Consider the following 19,661-nt stretch of genomic DNA (forward strand, 5'->3'; position numbering starts at 1 on the left):
TTTCCTGCTAATCTAACAACAAGAAAAGCAAATTATACATTTTTATTTCTTCCCACTTTAATTCAATCTTACTGTTAGTAGAATCAGATCGTCTCCTCCATCGGATTAATATTCAATCCAATTTCGAAAACATTGGGGTAACAAGTTAATTTTCAAATGGTTGGTATTTTACTGAAATTTATACATACTTGAATGACTGCAGTAATTTATTTATACATAATGCCATAAAAGCTCCATGAGTCAGGAAGCATTTGGTTTGGCATCTCATTGGAAATTCAAAGGGAATTCCATTACACAGAGGGGGATACATAACAGCATCATGATGATCAATAGTTAGTTGATCACCATTTTAGAGTCTTTAATTTGCAGAACAACTGTGTCCTCAAATGTTCAAGTTCTGCAATATAAGTGTATCTAACTGGAACAGTCAAGTCAAGCAGCCACATATAAATATATAACCACTATCACCCACCAACAAGATCCGAGCTCTTAAGAAGATGAGCCCGAGGAATTTAAAAAAGGGATCCTCTGCCTCTTGTTCGGCAGTGGTGAGTATTCCGGCGACGGAGATGCTCTATCCAGGAAAGAACTCAGGACCTGGTGAACAGCATTTGCAAGAAGGTTGGACGCCTCAGCATTATTAATATTCCCGCGTTTGCAACTGCTGAAAACAAAAACACTCTTCAACCGATCTCCTAGTGTTGATATTTCCACGTTTACTATCTTCATTGGGAGAGCATCGAGAGCTTGTTTTACATCAGACAGAAGCTCGGGGCGGTAGTCGCAACAGATCGATGCCTTGAACAAGAACGCTCCTCCTACTGCTGCGTCATTATGCGGTTCAACTTTCACTTCATCATCATCCATTGGAATGAGATAACCCTTGCTGGCTTCAACAGCATTCTTCTTAAGTTCTTTCACTTGGTTTATGACTACAGCAAGCAAGGCGGCTTTGTCCATCTGTGAACACCAAGCCATGAGGACCGGTTTTTTGCATATAACTCAAATTACACCATTAACATGTTAGCAAAGACAAATAATATACAAAGCAAGAAGAAGAAAATAATATATATTGCCATATCAGTACTGATTTTCTATCCCAGAAATTTATTTATTTTTTATTTTTTTTCCTTCCCTTTTTGTTCTCACATTTTCGCTTACCTTAGGCAGTTAATAGAGGATAGAAACAAACATGGTGAACTTCTAATATTTTTCAATCCAGATATATCCTGTACAGAAGCTTGGATGAGGGATTTCAGAACAAGGGACCAGATTTCACTCATTCAGAATCATTAATATCCACCACATAATTAATGCTCATAGAAATATAATGCAGCTTCAGTAAAGTCAATAAAAGGTTAATTACTTTTAATCAAGCTTCAAGTTTCAAGATTGGGACCCACCTCACATCTCTAGCCATTGGTTATCTTCTCTCCCACTTTCACTCTCTCTCGGTCTCTCTCATTTCTCTCTTCATATGTGGGAGTTTGAAAGTACGCTAAACCTTAGGTGTGAATAAGTCTTTTGGCCCAAAAACAAATATATTGCCCAGTTGACTGTAGTATCTTCCAAAATCAAAGATGACTACACAAACAGATCCATGAAAAAAAAAAAAGCTAGAGCCTGGTGAAATTGGGTTTTTTCAAAACATCATAAGAGACTATGATTTCATTTAAGCATGACAAACATTACCAAAATACCATAATAATCAAGAACCCCTTTGTAAAAAATTAAACCAAAATTCACTAAAATTTAAAATTTATACTTTTTTTTTTTTAAATGAAGCTCTCTACAAAAGAGACCGAGGATTCTAGCTAAAGTTTCCAACTTTCCTGTTATTGATCCAGGTCTTTTTAATTAATATATATTAACAATCAAGGATGATGATTTCTTCACAAAAAACAAAATTTCTGGGGAAAAATTCATCATGAAGCAACCAAGTCAAAAGCTAATAAACACCTAAAAGACCCTCGATATATGTAATCAACCTTTGTCTTTGAAGTTTAATTAAAGGGATACAAGAAAACACAAACCAACATGGCAAAACAAAAGCAAGCAAACAACATGAGTTATACTGATACTATAAAAATTAATTACTGATCAAAATCTACATGAAAAAAGAAATAACCTTTTCATGGCAAGGGACAAGACCGCGAAGTGTATCAAGATTAGCATTGATCCTCCCTCTTCTTCTCCTCTCAGATTCACTATGACTTTTCAAAGAAGCTATAGCTTTGGCCTCTGATAATTTTTTCTTTCTCGATTTCACAGGAGGCATGACGAGGTCTCCCTCTTTACTATCCAATACCAAGGACTGAGACTGAGTCTGAGACTGAGACAAGGACCCACCTCGCAAAACGCCATTAAAACCACCAAAAACTGGATCGTATAGTTTACCAAAACGAGGCCCGAATGAGGAATTTGCGTTGAAAGAATAAGCAGCCATTTGAAATATTTATTTTAAAAGACTTTTTTAAGAGCCAATATGCAAAAGAAGAGTAGACCAGGAGGATGAATGGTTGGAGCAAACCAAAAAGAGAGTTTTTGAGTTGGAAAGTTTTGCAGGTTACAAACTTTGATGTTGTTGGTAAATCTTCTTCTTCTCTTTCTTGTATTGGTAATATATTCCATAACGTGAAAAACAAGGGTTGAAAGAGTTTGACAAAGATCAATTAGAAAACATCCACGTTTTCTTCTTGATGGTCTTGAATTCTTCCATTATTTCTAGTTCTCTCTGTAAAATGTGAGATTCTTGCTGTTTAAAGAAAGACAGAATCTGAGGTTTGAGAGTTTGATGAATTTTTGAGAGAATCAAGAACTTTTCGATGAATATTCAGGGTAAAAGAGAAAAGTTATATATAGAGATTAAGGGATTAGAAATCACTGAAGAGAGTTTTTTGGAAGAAGATGATTAAGACTTCTCTTTGAAAGAGAGGTGATGGGTGAAAACGGCTTCTTTTTTTCCTGAGGCTTTAATACTCCTTAAGTTTCTCATAATGTTGCATTATATATAGGCATTATTTTCAACAACTATATCATAAATATCTCAAAATATATAATATTATTTTTTCTCTTCTAACATTAATGTTTATTAAAATCACATTTAATAATGTTTTTTCATCTCTTAATAACATATTTCTAACATCTGTCAGCCCCATTGATAAGGGACAAAATAATGTTATATATACTAAGTTTTAAACATTCTATTTGGTATTTAGATGATATATTAATATATGATTATTTATTATTTTATTTTTAATTTAAAATCATTCAATTAGATATACATAATTTTATTATAAAAATAATTAAATACATATTTGTTTGGTGACTCTTGGAAGCTTGAACAAACAAAATTTGAAGTCAAATGATTAACAATAAAGCATAAGATCATTTAACTAGACTAGAATTGTGATGTTGAAAATCACCAATTAGACCTTAATTTGTTGACACAAGCCAATTAACCAATCTGTATGAAGTCAAATAATAAAACTTCATAGGATGTGAAAATGTCAAATAAATATACATTAGCCGGGTTTTTGGTTGATGTTGTTATAGTGAAAGCTACATATGCCTAATTTATTGTAATATTAAAGTTTGAAACATACATACATACATACATATATATATATATATATATATATATATATATATATATATATATATATATATATATATACACATATATATATATATACACATATATATATATATACATATATATACACATATAGATATATATACACATATATATATATATATATATATATATATATATATATATATATATATATATATATATATACATACATATATATATATATACATACATATATATATATATACATACATATATATATATATATATATATATATATATATATTACAGTTTATATATATTTTTATAAAGGGAAAAAGACTATTTCTCACTCATTTTTTAGGCCTATCTCAAATTTATACCCACGAAAGATGAAAAACTCATTTTCCTACCCATCACCAAATTGCCGTTCAATTTTTCAATTAGGAACAGAGGAAAAATCGGTATTTTACTATTTATATTAAAAAGTTATAAAGTTTATTACTTTTCACCTCTCATAGGTTTTAGAAACTAACATTTCACTTTTACGTAAAGTTTTTAAACTTTAAAAACTAATATTTTCACCCCCAAACTTAGGGTTTCCATATTTTTCAAAACACAGTCGCCCCCATAACTTTCACAAATAGCAGTTTCACCCCATTCTTCAACTTCATCTTCCGACGTCGTCATCGGCCTTCTCCTTCTCCTGGTGCGACAGCGATGGTGCAATAAAGAGATCTTCATCTCCTCATTGCACAGTGCGATGAAGATAGACAAAGATCTCTTCTTTGTCGCTCCACGCAGATGACATCGTCCTTAGTCTCATCGTCCTTCATCTATTCTTTCAGATTTGGATGATGCTTCGTCATCCAGATCTGAGCGATGAAGGGTCATCCTTCATCGTCCTTGGTAGTCAGAGATGAGAGATCGATGAAATTCGTTGGCTGTCGATGGTGACCGGAGAAGGAAGCAAACCCTAGGGGTGAAATCTAAATTTTTTAAACTTTGAGGATGGGTTGAGTTATTAGTTTTTAAAACCTGGAGGGGGGAAATAGCGAAATTTTAAAGTTTTAAGGTTTTAAATAGTAAAATAGCGATTTTACCTCTGTCCCTAACTGAAAAATTGGACGGCAATTTGGTCATGGGTGAAAAAAGAGGTTTTTCATCTCCTGTGGATATAGGTTTGAGATAGGTCTAAAAAATGGGTGGAAAATAGTCCTTTTCCCTTTTATTAAACGGAATTAAATTGATATGGGATCTCAACCCTAATGCAGAAATAAGTTTACTGTTCTATCCGGCAAAGACTTGAAAATCTCTCCTGAAATAAACTTTGCTTACACAATGTTTATGTGTGGAGTGGACAATTAAATTCAAAAAGTATAATTGCTTGATGCAGGCAAAATTGGTTATTTTATCATTCTTACTGATAATAATTTATATTAAAAAAAGTTTAAATGAAGTTCACATAAATTAGAATAGTCTCTTTTTAATATATCAATAAAAGTTTTGACTTGAGATTGATTGGTCAATATTCTAAGTAATATATTAACATACTTCTTTTGATGAAAGCAAAAAAGAAATAAATTTTCAAAAATAATCTTGTGAATATATTTAGTGCTTGTATGTAATTTATTTTTTAAAAATCCAATTTAGAAGGTTCATTTAAATATTAATGAAAGGAAAAAAGAGGTAAAGTCAAAAGTTCATCCAGTGAAAATATATGGAAGTGATTAAGTACATTGATAGAATTTCTTGATATTGTGCCAAAAATGTTGGATTGTATTCATTATAAATGGTTCCAAACAAAAAGTGCCCTTGTTGGTTTGTTTGTTTTTTCCGTTTTTGGGTTCACTAATTTCTTAGAACCACAAAATTCTGGATGAATATCGATTTGGAAATCTCAACTCCTGTTCTTTTTGAAGAAATAATGTAACTTTGATGTGTTCTTAAGGCCAAGAGACAAAAAAATTATTTGAAGGTCAAGAAAAGCTGTCTATCAATCACTCTATGGGGGGCCAACAGGGGTCCCTTCCAACAACTTCTTTGACATGTCAAGATTCTATATATTGAATGAAACCAACGAAAGAGCCAAAAAAAAGCTTGCTTCTCCAAATGCCCAATTATTTTCGGATAAGACCTTCTTCTGATAGGCTATTGAAGATCTTTCTTTGTCATCGTCTACTTTTCATGTGGTCACTACTTTCTAACCAGGCCATATTTTTCATATGAAAAAAAATTGTCAAGGTTTTTAATATAATCATGTGCTTTGTCTAGATTCAACTCATTCAGAATTTGAAGATAAAGAATTGGAGGCGTTTAATTTAGGATAACGAGCACTTTATTAATCGTAGAAAAGTTAAACTTGATAACCATTGGATCATGGTAGCTTCATATATACCAAACAGTCTAAGGAAATCCTCCAAATAGAAAAAAAAAAAATGCTATCATGAATGAAGCTTGTAAAGTTTTAGATTTCATAGTAAAACCCTACGCCATTTTCATGCACGTTTAATATTTTTAACCTGTAGAAAATTGGCGACCAAAAAAAAAAAAAAAACAAAAGGTACAAATCAGTGTTTATTAATGGAAGCCATCGAGCACAGGTAAGTTTCTTCCAGTTAAGTTCCAACACACACGCTAACTTCCAAGAGATTGGCAGCTGGCAGGGAAGATATTAGTAGTTTCGCAGGTTATATGTAATCAAATATATTCTCTTCTTTGCCCCAGATATACACTAAACCAGAAAAAAACTCGTTTTTTTTTTCTAGATTTGCAACATATATTAGCTCTTCTTTGTCAGCTGACATCGTTTTCCAATGCAGCAATGCAGTCTACAAGTGAGACTTCTGAGATAATATTAAGTTCATAATTTGATCGGTTTGGTGGCAGTCGATTAATTGTGCAAAATAAATAAATATCAAGTTTCAAGTGGCGACTTAATTATGTGTTTAGTTATAGTTTTAAGAACTCTAAAAGGAACTAGATAGAAATTAACAGCTATATATGGAAGCCAGGTATTTTCTTGTGCATGGTTGATTTGTGAGGATGATGTTTGATTCTTTGTTGAAAGTCTGCCGTGTAAAATTTTGGACTCTATGCAGTAATTTTATATATATATATATATATTTCTGATGTATTCTGGCACATTAATTACATATATGGCTTGGTTTTCTCATGAACTTTTGGAGCTCATTTATCAAAATTTGACAAAGAACAAAACCAGACAAAAAGGAAAAATAAGAAACGAGAAAATGTTTTTCCTTTATTGGGTAATCGAAATCGTCTAGATTAATTAAACAGATAAATTTTTAGATATAATAATAGAACTTACAATTATTATATTAAATAAGTTAAAGTTTTATAAGTACCACAAAAATTTAAACCTAAGTTTTTTTCATAAAAGTTCTAGTATTCACCAATTTTGTTTACCCCTAAGTTAAAAGAGAGTGAATATTTTCTTCAGTACTGCTCATCAGGATCCATGTATATCTTGTCCTCATTTGTACCTTCGTATTAGGGGTGTATTTCTTTTGCAGTATTGCACTGCACTGCAATATACTCTATATATGGTATCTTTTAATTTTAGTCAGATGTTTGACTGCGAACTTTGGTGAAGTGGACTGTAAATTTGGCTGTACTAATTGGGAAATGCAATCTGATTTTGCAGGCAATTTTGGTTATCAAATATTAAACATACCACACTTGAACCCAGCTTTCACACTGGCAGCATTAGCCGCCTGCCTGTGTCTCTTTCTCTGCCTCGCATCCTAATAAAAATGGTCACCGCTTACTTGGCTAAAACCTTCGTTTCCACTTTCACCTGCGCAAACATAAGCCTAAGACTTCGGATTTCGGACTTCTGAATAAGATAAGTTTACATTTTATTTTATTTGTGTTACGGCAGAGTTTCAGTAAACATGGTTTTGATTTTCTTGTTTGTAGTATAGTGTGAGAGGAGGGAGAGATTTGTTTCATTGTATATGGTATCTAATGTCTCTTGAAAAAATCTGAGACTGAAATTAGTTTCCCAATTATGAATAGTTGTGCTTTATTGCTTTTGTGCTATTTATGGGGTTCTCTGTTAGATTGATTTTGTTCTCGAGTGGTGTGGTTCTCTTGTCAAATCGTCAATGCAAATAATTAGATTTTGTCTGTTGTTTGTTCAATTATGCCTATAAGCCAGTGACCTCTCTCTCTGTTGAAGAGGAAGAAACATATATAAAGACTGCACAATTTTTTATTCACTCTCTCTCTCTTTTTCTTTCTTTGGCAACAGAAAGAAAGTTTAACTTAATATTACATAGAGTTTTATCTGACACACTACCATACATATATATTTAAGTTCACGAATATACAAACCCACCATATTTTTCAAGCTGTTGGATATGATGCATCCTTTGCAAGTCCACAGAGGCCTCTTCTGTCACCAACATCTCTCTGAATCCTCATGATCCCGCCTTCACCCCAATCAGTGCCCCAAGAATTCTTCATCAGCCAGTACTTGGCGCCACCACTGGTGGCGCCATACCCGATGGCAGTAACGGCATGGTTTAAACGTGTGCCACAGTTACCAGTAAATACTCCACTTGAGTAAAACTGGAAACCGTAGCTACTCCCCTCAATTGCAACAGAGACTGGCTGGTTTGCCACAACTTGCAGCAAGGCCTGCTCGTTGTTAGCTGGCACATCTGTGTACCCAGTAATCTTGGCAGCTCGATTTGCCATCATCGTGGTCTTGCAATAGCCATCCTTTGCCTCGTAAGGATAATCGGCCTCAGTTGTTAGGCCACCATTGGCTATAATAAACTCAAAGGCATAATCCATGAGACCCCCTTTACAGCCTTGATTTTTACTATCGCAGTCGACGAGCTCCTGCTCAGATAAAGATATTAACTGACCAGTCGTTATTTGAGTTATTCCTTCCACAGCTGCCACAGCAGAAAACGCCCAACAGCAACCTATGTATTGAAAGTGAATGTAAAATAAAAACAGAATAAAAACAAAAACACAATCACTCTGCTAACAGTAAATTACATATTACTTACCACATCTACCTTGGTCCTTTACAGGGGTCACAGCACCCTTTTCTCTCCAGTTCCAATTAGTTGGCAAACCTGTTAAGTTTACATAAGTAAAGGATTTGTCTTTCGATGTGGCTACAGCTTTGGAGATTTTCCTCTGGTAGCCGGTATACAAGCCACGAAATTCTTGGTTTGTAAGGTCTGCAAACTTGTTTATAGCTAGCTTGTATCCGCGGTCCACACCATTGTTAAAATTTTCAATGTATTCTAAGTTGTTCTTGAATATATTATAGCGTCGCTCCTTTTCTTGTGCATCTTTATAGAGGCGTCCGTGTTGAGCCATCCATTCCTCATGCCTTTGTTGGATAAATTCCTCATTGAGAGGGTGGCACAGAGCATGAATGGCCCATCTGGAAAAAATAAGGAGTGAGGCCAGGCAGGTAAGTTGGAACTTGTTCGAGAGGGTACTCATTTTTTGGGGGAAAAAACAATTATACAGGAGAATCTTTTTTGGGGGCACAACTAATTTCAGAATGGTCAAGGATTTTATGGCCAAGGATTCTTGTCACCTATCCACTCCTGTTGATAATACTAGAAAGTCTTAGCACTAATATGTGGCTTGCAAGTGTTCCAACTTTAACCCTAAGGGGGCGTTTGGTTTGGATAATGTTTGATTACTAAAATAGAAAGATTACCTTGAAAATAGATTATTTAGAAGATTACTGGGTATAAATGATTACTATGTTTGATAAAATTTGATAGGTATAAATAATTATTGTGTTTGGTTAAAGGTAATAAAAAATTACTAGTAAATTATTTTACTTAAATGTCTTTGAATATAATTATTTTTAAATATTTTTTATATTATTTGTCATATTAATTAAAATAAATTTATTTTTATCTCAAAAAATTAATAAATAATAATTTTTCTATAATAAACTCAAGATTACCCCAATAATCTTTAAATACTTAAGGTGAAGGTGGTAATCAGATTACTACTTATATTACCTGTCACGTCAGTATTGGTAATAGAAGATTACTATAATCTTTTATTACTGACAAATCAAACAAGAAAATAAAAGATAGATTATCGAAGTAATTTTAAAAACTCTCAACCAAACGCACCTTAAAAATGGAATTATTAGTTCTTTCAAAAATTTAATGTTGATCGCTAGTGAGTATCAATCTCATACTCTCTTGTTTGGGCAAACTCCACCTTTATTACTTAAACTATGGTGCTTTGATAAGAATTTGGTACATGATTAAACCTCATAACAGAATTGAAAAGAATCTTACTTGGATTATTTGGAGAAATTAAACCATGATGGCAACTTCAACAAAAGACAGAATTTGTGAAGTTGATTGATGGGAAGTTGAACAATTATTTCTTCAGCTTCAGGACTATTCTACTGATAAACACAAGTCGCAAATTATCATCCATCTCTAAAACCCTTCAATACTTAGAAGTTGGCAATAATGATTCCTTAGTTCACAAACTTGGAAAGATTGAAACCAGATTTTTTCTGCCAATTTCTTGATAACAGTTATCTGTTTATAAAAATAATGAAATTCTTAATGTTCATAGATGGTGAACTTGTAAATAACAACTGAAAGATCTCATGTTGTCGTATGCAGAAGTTCAGATGAAGATAAGAGCTTCACTGGTTTATTATCAGAAACTTTTTATGTGGTTCCACAGCAGCGACGACTCTATCAGTTCAGTGTGAAAATAAGAAGTTTATACACATACTAAATATTAGACGGAAGTAAAAATAAGAACTTGTGGGACAATTCAATTGCCACTGACATGATCCAACAGCCCGCTCGAACTTCACACCGTTGTCTTTGTGCTGTGACTGTCTGTTTGGTTATGGCAGAAAGCTTAAAATTAATAATCAACTTCTATATAGCTTTATTAAATTTGCAGTTTCAGGAGAAACCAAAGACCATTTCTACACCCCTGGAAGATAACCCAGTTCGTACATTTTATAGAAATCCATCTTCTGTAATGGACAGTATTCAACAGCACTAGACCACTGGTGACCATGAAAGCAAAAAAACTTATTGCTTATTAGTTAGTGTGGGCCAATAAACGATTTTTATTTCACCATCGTCAGTGAACCAAGACAGTGATTTGAAAACCATTTCAGCAAACATTCCTTTGCTCAGCGAAGCTGGATTTACACGGCACATCCATTTCAGAAGCATACTCTTTCTTCTTTATCTTTTTTTTTTTCTTTTTCTTCTCTTTTTTGACAAATTATAGCTTAAGGGGAAAAAAAAAGCAAACATTTATTCATATTTAAATCTCAAAGTAGACACCTTGCGTACACACCACCTAGGACAATCAATGTGGTAACAAAGGAAGAGAACACAAGCAAAAATAAGAACAGTGTAAACTTTCTTGCCAGCTGAACTCAGCTCATGATATTGTCCGGCTAATGTCTATGATATGATATTTAGTAACAAATGACATGTTTTAATTATTTCCACCACAATTATATTGTCATCAGTTGGAATGAGTTTGAGTTAAACATTATGAATTATATTTAAACTCATGTCTGTTTTAGACTTAGCTTAATTGGGATAAATCCACCCCTCCTAACCTATCAGGAATCACCATATCTGTACGTCAAACAGTTCTTAGGCACAGTACTGAAGATAACTCGTGGTTGATTACCACTGACGTGATTCAACAAAGCACTACAGAAATCTCTGTGGTTCAGCTTCACCAACCAGGCGGCTATTGAACTATTAACTACTGAAAGCCCTGATGTGATTTAAGTCTATAGATTTTGACCATTTCCTGAAGAAACCAGGGCATTTCTCCATCGCTCATGTCTTTTTGTAGCATTTTATCTCTAACGTTTGTGATGGTAGGCAGAAAAGTTATCACATCTAATGTTGATATCTAGAAAGCTAAAGGCAACCATATCATTTGCGAAGACCCACCACCTTTAAGTCGTTACTGAATATCATAATCACTGGAGCGGAAATAATAATATCACTGATGTAAGATTTTGACCATTTCCACAAGAAAACTGGGCATTTCTCCATTGGTCATGTCTTTTTGTAGCTTTTTATCTCAAATGTCAGTGACGGAAGGCAGAAAACTTATCACATCTAATCAATGGCAGACCCAAAAATGATTTGGGTCAATGTTATAGTAATATAAATATATTTTAAATTAAATAAATATATATATTGATATTAATATATATTTATATTAATATAAATAGTATAACTTACAAATATTATCATAAATATTTATTTTGGAAGAGAGTTGATAATGTTATGGAGAAAAGGGTAAGTAAGTAAGAAACAAAAATGACTCTCTCTCATATAGTTTATTTTTATTATTTGTTTATAACGTTATATTCGAGTCAAATTAAACTTGAGTTCGATTTGATTTAAAGGGAGTTAAACTTATGCTCGAGCTTATCAAACTCTTATTAAAATTGTTCAAATTCGGCTTACTTAAAAGGAAAAGAACTCAAGTTGAATCAAATCAAGCTTTAAGTTTAATTCGATACTATATTTAAACAAAAAATGACAAAAATTACGTTGTTTTGATGTCTATTCATCAAAACGATATTATTTTAATTGATTTATATCAATTTTTTCAAACTTGTGAGCTTAGTGAGTCAAATACTCTTTAAACTTGAACTTAAATTCAAACTAAAAAATTTTTAATTTTTAAACGTGAAATTGAATACGAACTCAAACTCAAATTTACTTGAATCAAGCTTATTTTGAGCTTGTTTGAGTCAAACTTATTTTTGAGTTTAAACAAACTCAATTCAAATCCAACTATCCTTATTTAATTATTCAAAAATTAAAAATATATTTGATAACATAATATGTTATACGTAAAATATAAGGTGCTAGAATGGTATGTGAGTGTATATATAAAATTGATTTTTATAATGAACCTTCGGGGGGGGGGGGAGAACCACGCCGCCAAAGCGCACCTAGTTTTCATATCTAGAACCCTAAAGTCAACCATATAATTTGCGAAGACCCATTACCTTTTAAGTTGTTGCTGCATAGGGGTCAAGTGACCTGCTTGACCACCCCCTTCCGGGCATCTAATGTTCTAGAACCCTAAAGTCAATCATATCATTTGCAAAGACCCACTAGCTTTTAAGTCGTTACTGCATATCATAATCATTGGAGTGGATATACCAGTATCACTGATGTAAGATTCTTGTGCACAACAAATTTGGATCCATCTCTTCCAAGGATACCTTATAATTTTTAAATTTAATTTTCTAATAAAAAATAAAATGTTTATTTATAAGGCCAAAGGACTTCTCTCTCTCTCTCTCTCCCCCACCGTCCCTCCCCCCAAATAAAAGTTTTGATACGTTCACAAATTCACATCCATAGGGTTTAAAACACTCAAAGTTTCACTCATGAGTCAACTCTTGTTAAAATTTTTTCTTAGAAACATGGGTAAAATCGTTATTTTATTAGTAATATTAAAAAAATATAAAATTCATTAATTTTTTCCAAAGTTTAAAAACTAACAACTTCATCCCTTCTTAAAGTTTTCTAAATTTCAAAAATAACAATTTCCCCCCTAAAATGTATGGTTTATTTTTCAGACACTTTTCGACCACCAACAACAATGCTTCAACCCACCATCTTCAATGAACATATTTTCACTCTTTGACGCAAGAAGACGCAACGAAGACTTTGTCGATTCCAAAAGAATCGACGGAGTCAACGAAGACACGTCTTTTAGAAGCGCTGGAGAGATGAAAGGCGACTAGAGATTTGCGAGTTGAAGCGTCGTCTTCTATGACCAGAGAGGGTTTGGAAAATAAGCCCTATATTTTGGAAAAAAAATGTTATTTTTAAAAATTAGAAAATTTTAAGGAAGGTGAAGTTGTTAGTTTTTAAAACTTTGAAAAAAAAACATAATAAATTTTATATTTTTTAATATTATTAGTAAAATAATGATTTTACTTCTGTCTCTTCTAACGACAGTCGACCCATAAGTAAAGTTTTGGTTTTCCAAACCCTGTGGCTGTAACTTTAGAAACACATCAAAACTTGGATGGGAAATAGTCATTTAGCCTATTTATAATGAGTGAAATGAGAAATCAATATTCTATCTACCCATACTGGTTAGGATAAATACCAATTACTTATCTTATCTATTATAAATAAATTTATTTTATCATTTGTTATCAAATTATTTTCTTTTGTAAGAAAATATAAATAAGATTGAATTTAATTAATAAATTTAATTTTGTTATAGTAATAAATTGAATTTGAGTTTAGTTATTAACATCAAATTCAAACTTGAGTTTAGTTTTATCAAAATTTATCAAATTCAAATTCAATTTTTTTTTTTAAGTATACACTTACTTACAATATCTAATATTTTGAGATTAAACATGCGTCACGATGCTCATGCATTGTCAATTGTGCCTTAAAGTGATACTCGAGAGGGAACTTCGTCTCATCAATTGCGTCTTACCTCTTCTAAAGTCATTTTATGTAAGAAAATAAAATATAATAATTCAGTTTTCATAATAAAAGAAAAGATGTATAGATAGAGATGAAGCACCTGCGGAGAATAAATTACGGAGATTAAGTTTGCTGTAGAAGGTGTCGATTCGGTGTAATTCTTCTTCTTCTCCAGTTGTTTGAGAGCCATTATCACTAGAGCTTTAGAGGAAGAACTAAGCCCAGATCTTAATTTTTGTTTGTGCCAGTTCTTGTTTTCTTCTAAGGAATTATTGGTGTGAATTTCTAGATTTCAATTACAAGTTTTCTCCAAAATGGGACATTCTATCTGAGAGAAGAAAATTCTATCTACCAAGCCAATTTGAAACCCCAACCCATTGACTATAAAACCTCACCTACAAATGCAACACTATAAGTCAGCAAAATTTTGACACATATAATCAAACCCCTCCACCCATCTCATCCACTTGAAAAATGGGTAAATTTTAGGCCAAAGGGCTATTTCCCACCTTGATTCCCACCCGTTAACTTTAAAAAACTCAAATACCCACCTATCAGTTCAAATTCACTATTAAAAATAAGGGTAAAATGATTATTTAGTTAAAAATATTAAAAAAGTAAAAAAAAAATCACATTTCGCCCCCTTTAGGTTTAAAAACAAACATTTCTTCCCTCACCCAAGGTTTGAAAATTTGCCATTCCCCCCTAGGGTGTGGAATTTTTTTCCAGTTTTTTTCTGGCGAGCTTCTTTGTCACCATTTCCATCTCTATCAATCTCTTCCTCCTAGCATTCTCTCCCTCACCGGCACTCCCTCTCCCTCTAAATGTAGGGGAGACGAATCATTTTACAAAAGAGACATCGGGGAGACAAATCGTGCAATGAAAGAGACACCGGGGAGACGAATAGCTCGATGACAACATTGAGGAGATGCTTCTGCTCGTGGTTGAGATCCATCGGCCTTCTTATTTGGCTGCCAACGGAAGATTAATCGGGAAGGTTGGCTCTGCTCGCCAGAAGAAACAAAAAAAAATTCCAAACCCTATGAGAAATGGCGAATTTTCAAACTTTGGGTGGGAAAAAATGTTAGTTTTTAAACCTAGAGGCGAAATGTGATCATTTTTTAGTTTTTTAAGATATTTTTAGCTAAATGACCATTTTACCCTTAATTTCAAAAATGAATTTTAACTTATGGGTAGATATTTGGACTTTTAAAAGTTAACGGATAAGAATTGTCATTTCACTAAACCTTGGGTGTAAATGGTCGTTTTGGCCTAAAATTTACTCATTCTATCATCTACAGAATAAAACAAGAATCAAACCTAGCTAAAACGCCATTTTTCAATCAGAAAACGAAAAATCATTTCTTACTGATATTGTTTACCGAAAATACCTGAATTACGATATGTAAGAAAACTACATAAGCAGAAATTGTTATGTTAATACAAAGGAGGAAAATAAAATTCCAAACAAACCTGAAAGATAAAAAGATTTCCCCATTCCAAATGCAAACAAAGAAGTCGTCGTCCTGGAATTGCTGAGTATGTTAACAAAGAAGCAGGGTGTAGGAGCTGCACTAATTGAAGAAGAAGAAGAAGACGTTTGAGTAGTGAGGCTGCAGAGATAAATCATAACTTTTTGGCTGAATCTGCAGAGGGATGAAAAGACACGCCGGCGAATTCGATGGCGGTGGAAACAGCGGTGGCGTTTTGAGAAGAAACGAAGATGTTCTACTGGTACATTACAAGTTTGTCATTATTATTTGAACGGGGCGTTGAGTCTACGATTACTGTTTGATTCGGTTTCATTCCCGCCCAACCTTAAACTGTTTTTTACTTTTTCATTCTACATTGTTTTAAGAGGTGGATACGAATTGACTCAAATCTTTCCAACTTAGTTTGAATAAAAAATAATTTGGTGAGAGTTCGATTCGAGTTTGTTGAGCCAATATTAAAAGTAATTCAAATTCAGATCAAATGAAAATGATTCAATTTAAGTTAGATATGAATTTGACTTGAATTTATAGTTTAAATTTATGATTTAAATATATGGCTCTGATTCATTATTCAAATTCATAACTCATTAACAAAATAACATTATTTAACAATTACTTAATATAATTTAAATCGAGTAATGAATCAAATTCAAACCAAATCAAGTCATTAACCCATTTCACGAGTCAAGCTTTCTTTAACTCAAATTCGGTTTGGTTTTAAAATAAATCAATCTCCTAACTTTAATTTAAATTTGAATTAAACAAATTTGAACCGGTTGTCTTCCGAGCTTGAGCTAGTTCAATTGGAGTCCAACACTAATTTTTTTGCACACAAACTCTCACTTGTTCTATGGTATACCATAATTCCCTTATAGTTTAGAGTAGTGCCCTTCAACCCATAAAAGTTCTAAAATGGCTACTATTCACCTAATGGTTTCAAAATTAGGCAAAAATTACTAACCTCTTCTCCGTGATGCATTTTTTTAGTAGTTTTAGGAGTTTGATTTAGAGTGACAATAGTTACCGTATATTGAACAATTTCCAATAAACTTTCGGAGGTTAGTGATTTTGACCCCTCCCTTAATATACATAAGAGATTACCGAATATTATTATTTATGCAAGCGTAATATCGCCTTCCAAGTATTTGGAGGGGTGGATTAGGCCGGTTCGAGCCCAAATATCTCTTGATTCGAGTTTGATTCGAATAAAAAATATATTAATTCAAGTTTATTAAACCAAAATTAAGTTCGGTTCTGGTTTAACTTAAATGAAAAAAAGCTCAATTCGGTTTGCTCAATTTGTAGCTCTAATCAATGGATTAAATTCATACCTTGATTCGGTTCGAATTAATTATGCTAATGGATGGTTCAAATTTATAGTTTGAATTTGTAGCTCAAGTTATGGTTCATTGACAAAACAATATCATTTTATCTAAATAATATTTAAATTTTCTTATTAAATGTCAATTCAAACTATTAAATTCGAGCTAATTTGAGCCATAAATTCAAATTACTGATTCGAGCTAAATTCAGATGAATACATCTTGACTCAAGCTCAGTTCGATTTTAAAAATGAGTCAAATCTTTCTATTTGAGTTTGGTTCAAATTTAAATCTAACAAATTTAAGTCGAACTAAATCAACCCAAATCAGTTTTAAAAATCAGACCAGCTTAAACATATCCAGGCCTAATTTGGTTAACTTGTGATTATGTAATTTAATAATTTTTAACTATGAATGAAGAAATGGTCAATCTCATCTCATGATCTAGGTATCCCTCAGGGATTCTCAAATTCCGATGTACTCCATTGCACACAAAAATACATCACAGCGTCATGACGATCAATGGATGGTTGATCAACATTTTAGATTCTTTAATTTGCATAACAACTTTGTCATCAGTATTCCAAGTTATGCAGTACTGAAGTTGCAGCCACGTATATCTACATAACTACCCCAACAAGATCCAAGCTCTCAAGAAGATGAGCTCCAGGAATCGAAAAAACGGATCCTCTGCCTCTTGTTCGGCAGTGTTGTTCGTGGTGAGTATTCCGAAGATGGAGATGCTCTATCCAGGATGGAACTCAGGGCCTGATGAACAGCATTTGCAAGAAGCTGGGCCGCCTCAGCATTATTAGTAGGGAAATTAAAATTTTTAGCGTTTTTTGTTTTACCGTGTATATATATATACCACTCATTCTAAAACTTAAACAAATATCATAATAGTAATCTACTTTTCCAAAATACCCCTATTGAAATAACTTATACAAAGATTCTCTCTTTTTCTTTACAATTTTTTTTCTCTTCTTCCTCAGCTGAGGAAGGAATCTCTACAGCATGAAAAGATAAAATAAAATATTAATGGAAGAAGATACGTGATTGAACAATAAAATCTGTGAAAAAACTATTATAAAATATTTAACATGAACACAAGGGAGGAAGAGACGAAAATTTAATTTTATTATGATTTCATGTTGTTAGATTGTTTAATATTATTATTTTATGTTGTTTCTATTGTTTAAAGTTGTTATAATATTGTTTAATATTATAATGATAGTTATAAAAAACTAAAATATAGGTCAACAAATTTAAGAAGAAGAACAGGTTAGCGTTAACGCCAACCCCCCGGGCCCCAATAAATTTATTTAATTTTTTCTGTTTTTTTCTATCACACTCAATTCTTTTATTTGTTATGCTTGCGTATTTTAATCTGGAGCTTATGTGTGTATTGCTTTTCTTGTCTTGACAGAGAATTACATAAAAAATTATAAAATTACTATTGTCATTTTCTTCTATTTTTTATTATATTAATTTAAATTTGGATCAAATTTTAAATTAATCTAATTAAATTAAATTAATGTAAATTTGGATTAAATTAAAATTTAATTTAAAAAATTTTTAAAAGGGTGGGCGTTCAGACTTTTAAAAAAAAAAATCTAATTTAAAAAAAAATAAAAAGGGTGACGCCAACCCTTTTTAAAATGGAAAAGGGTTGGCGTCCCCAACCCTTTTTATTTGCAAGATCCAAGCTCTCAAGAAGATGAGATTCTTTAGATTCAGACTTTATTTGCAAGATCCAAGCTCATCTTCTTGAGATTCTTTAATTTGCATAACAACTTTGTCATCAATATTCCAAGTGATGCAGTACTGAAGTTGCAGCAACGTATATCTACATAACTAGCCCAGCAAGATCCAAGCTCTCAAGAAGATGAGCTCCAGGAATCGAAAAAAGGGATCCTCTGCCTCTTGTTCGGCAGTGTTGTTCGTGGTGAGTATTCCGGCGATGGAGAATGCTCTATCCAGGATGGAACTCAGGGCCTGATGAACAGCATTTGCAAGAAGCTGGGACGCCACACCATTATCAATATTCCCTTGTTTGCAACTGCTGAAAACAAAAAGATTCTTCAACCGACCTCCGAGTGTTGATATTTCCACGTTTACTATCTTCAGTGGGAGAGTATCGAGAGCTTGTTTTACATCAGACACAAGTTCGAGGCGGTAGTCGCAACAGATCGATGCCTTGAACAAGAACGTTCCTTCTACTGCTGCGTCACTATGCGGTTCAACCTTCACTTCATCGTCATCCATTGGGATGAGATAAACCTTGCTGGCTTCCATTTCATTCAGCACTTTCACTTGGTTTATGACTTCAGCAAGTAAGGTGGCTTTGTCCATCTGTGAACACCGGATTAATGCAGCCATGAGGACCAGTTTGTTTACGTAAAACGTATACGATAAACTAAATTAAATTACACCATATAACTCAACTTACGCCATTAACATGGCAGCAAGGACAAATTTGCAGGAAATTACTTACGTCAGTACTGATTTTCTATCCCAGAAATTTTTATTTTTTATTTTTATTTCGGTTCTATTTTTGTCCTCACATTTTCGCTTACCTTAGGCAGTTAATATTTGGATAGAAACAAACATGATGACCGCCTTATCGTTTCTTTTTGTAACTCCTAATAATTTTCAATCCAGATATATCCTGTACACAAGCTTGACTGAGGGATTTCAGAACAAGGAACCAGATTTCACTCTTTCAGAATGATTAATTTCCACCCCAAAATTAATGCTCATAGAAATGTAATGC

General features: G+C 32.9%; 3 protein-coding genes across 3 annotated transcripts; all 3 read right to left on the bottom strand.

Annotated features, from left to right (window-relative positions):
• Positions 1-238: 238 nt before the first annotated feature.
• LOC123192930 (putative transcription factor bHLH107) lies at positions 239-2,961 on the bottom strand. Its single transcript, XM_044605641.1, has 2 exons — positions 2,129-2,961; positions 239-960 (listed from the first exon to the last, which is right to left on the bottom strand). The coding sequence occupies exons 1-2, from the start codon at positions 2,444-2,446 to the stop codon at positions 490-492; spliced, it is 789 nt and encodes a 262-aa protein (XP_044461576.1). The 5' UTR covers positions 2,447-2,961; the 3' UTR covers positions 239-489.
• A 4,887-nt stretch (positions 2,962-7,848) lies between these two features.
• LOC123192927 (senescence-specific cysteine protease SAG12-like) lies at positions 7,849-9,129 on the bottom strand. Its single transcript, XM_044605635.1, has 2 exons — positions 8,620-9,129; positions 7,849-8,532 (listed from the first exon to the last, which is right to left on the bottom strand). The coding sequence occupies exons 1-2, from the start codon at positions 9,065-9,067 to the stop codon at positions 7,946-7,948; spliced, it is 1,035 nt and encodes a 344-aa protein (XP_044461570.1). The 5' UTR covers positions 9,068-9,129; the 3' UTR covers positions 7,849-7,945.
• Positions 9,130-18,669: 9,540 nt separating this feature from the next.
• LOC123192099 (transcription factor bHLH51-like) lies at positions 18,670-19,267 on the bottom strand. Its single transcript, XM_044604561.1, has one exon. It carries the CDS (start codon positions 19,265-19,267, stop codon positions 18,743-18,745), a length of 525 nt encoding a protein of 174 aa, XP_044460496.1. The 3' UTR covers positions 18,670-18,742.
• Between the last annotated feature and the right edge of the window lie 394 nt (positions 19,268-19,661).

Source organism: Mangifera indica, chromosome 12 (genome assembly GCF_011075055.1).
Source record: "Mangifera indica cultivar Alphonso chromosome 12, CATAS_Mindica_2.1, whole genome shotgun sequence".
In the NCBI taxonomy this organism is placed as follows: Eukaryota; Viridiplantae; Streptophyta; class Magnoliopsida; order Sapindales; family Anacardiaceae; genus Mangifera; species Mangifera indica.

Excerpts from the sequence above, each read along its gene's own strand:
- LOC123192930 (XM_044605641.1), bottom strand. The coding sequence starts at position 2,446 with ATGGCTGCTTATTCTTTCAACGCAAATTCCTCATTCGGGCCTCGTTTT. Across the intron at positions 961-2,128 it reads TTGTCCCTTGCCATGAAAAG|ATGGACAAAGCCGCCTTGCT; the intron begins GTTATTTCTTTT and ends TGGTGTTCACAG.
- LOC123192927 (XM_044605635.1), bottom strand. The coding sequence starts at position 9,067 with ATGAGTACCCTCTCGAACAAGTTCCAACTTACCTGCCTGGCCTCACTC. Across the intron at positions 8,533-8,619 it reads AAAGGACCAAGGTAGATGTG|GTTGCTGTTGGGCGTTTTCT; the intron begins GTAAGTAATATG and ends TTCAATACATAG.
- LOC123192099 (XM_044604561.1), bottom strand. The coding sequence starts at position 19,267 with ATGGCTGCATTAATCCGGTGTTCACAGATGGACAAAGCCACCTTACTT.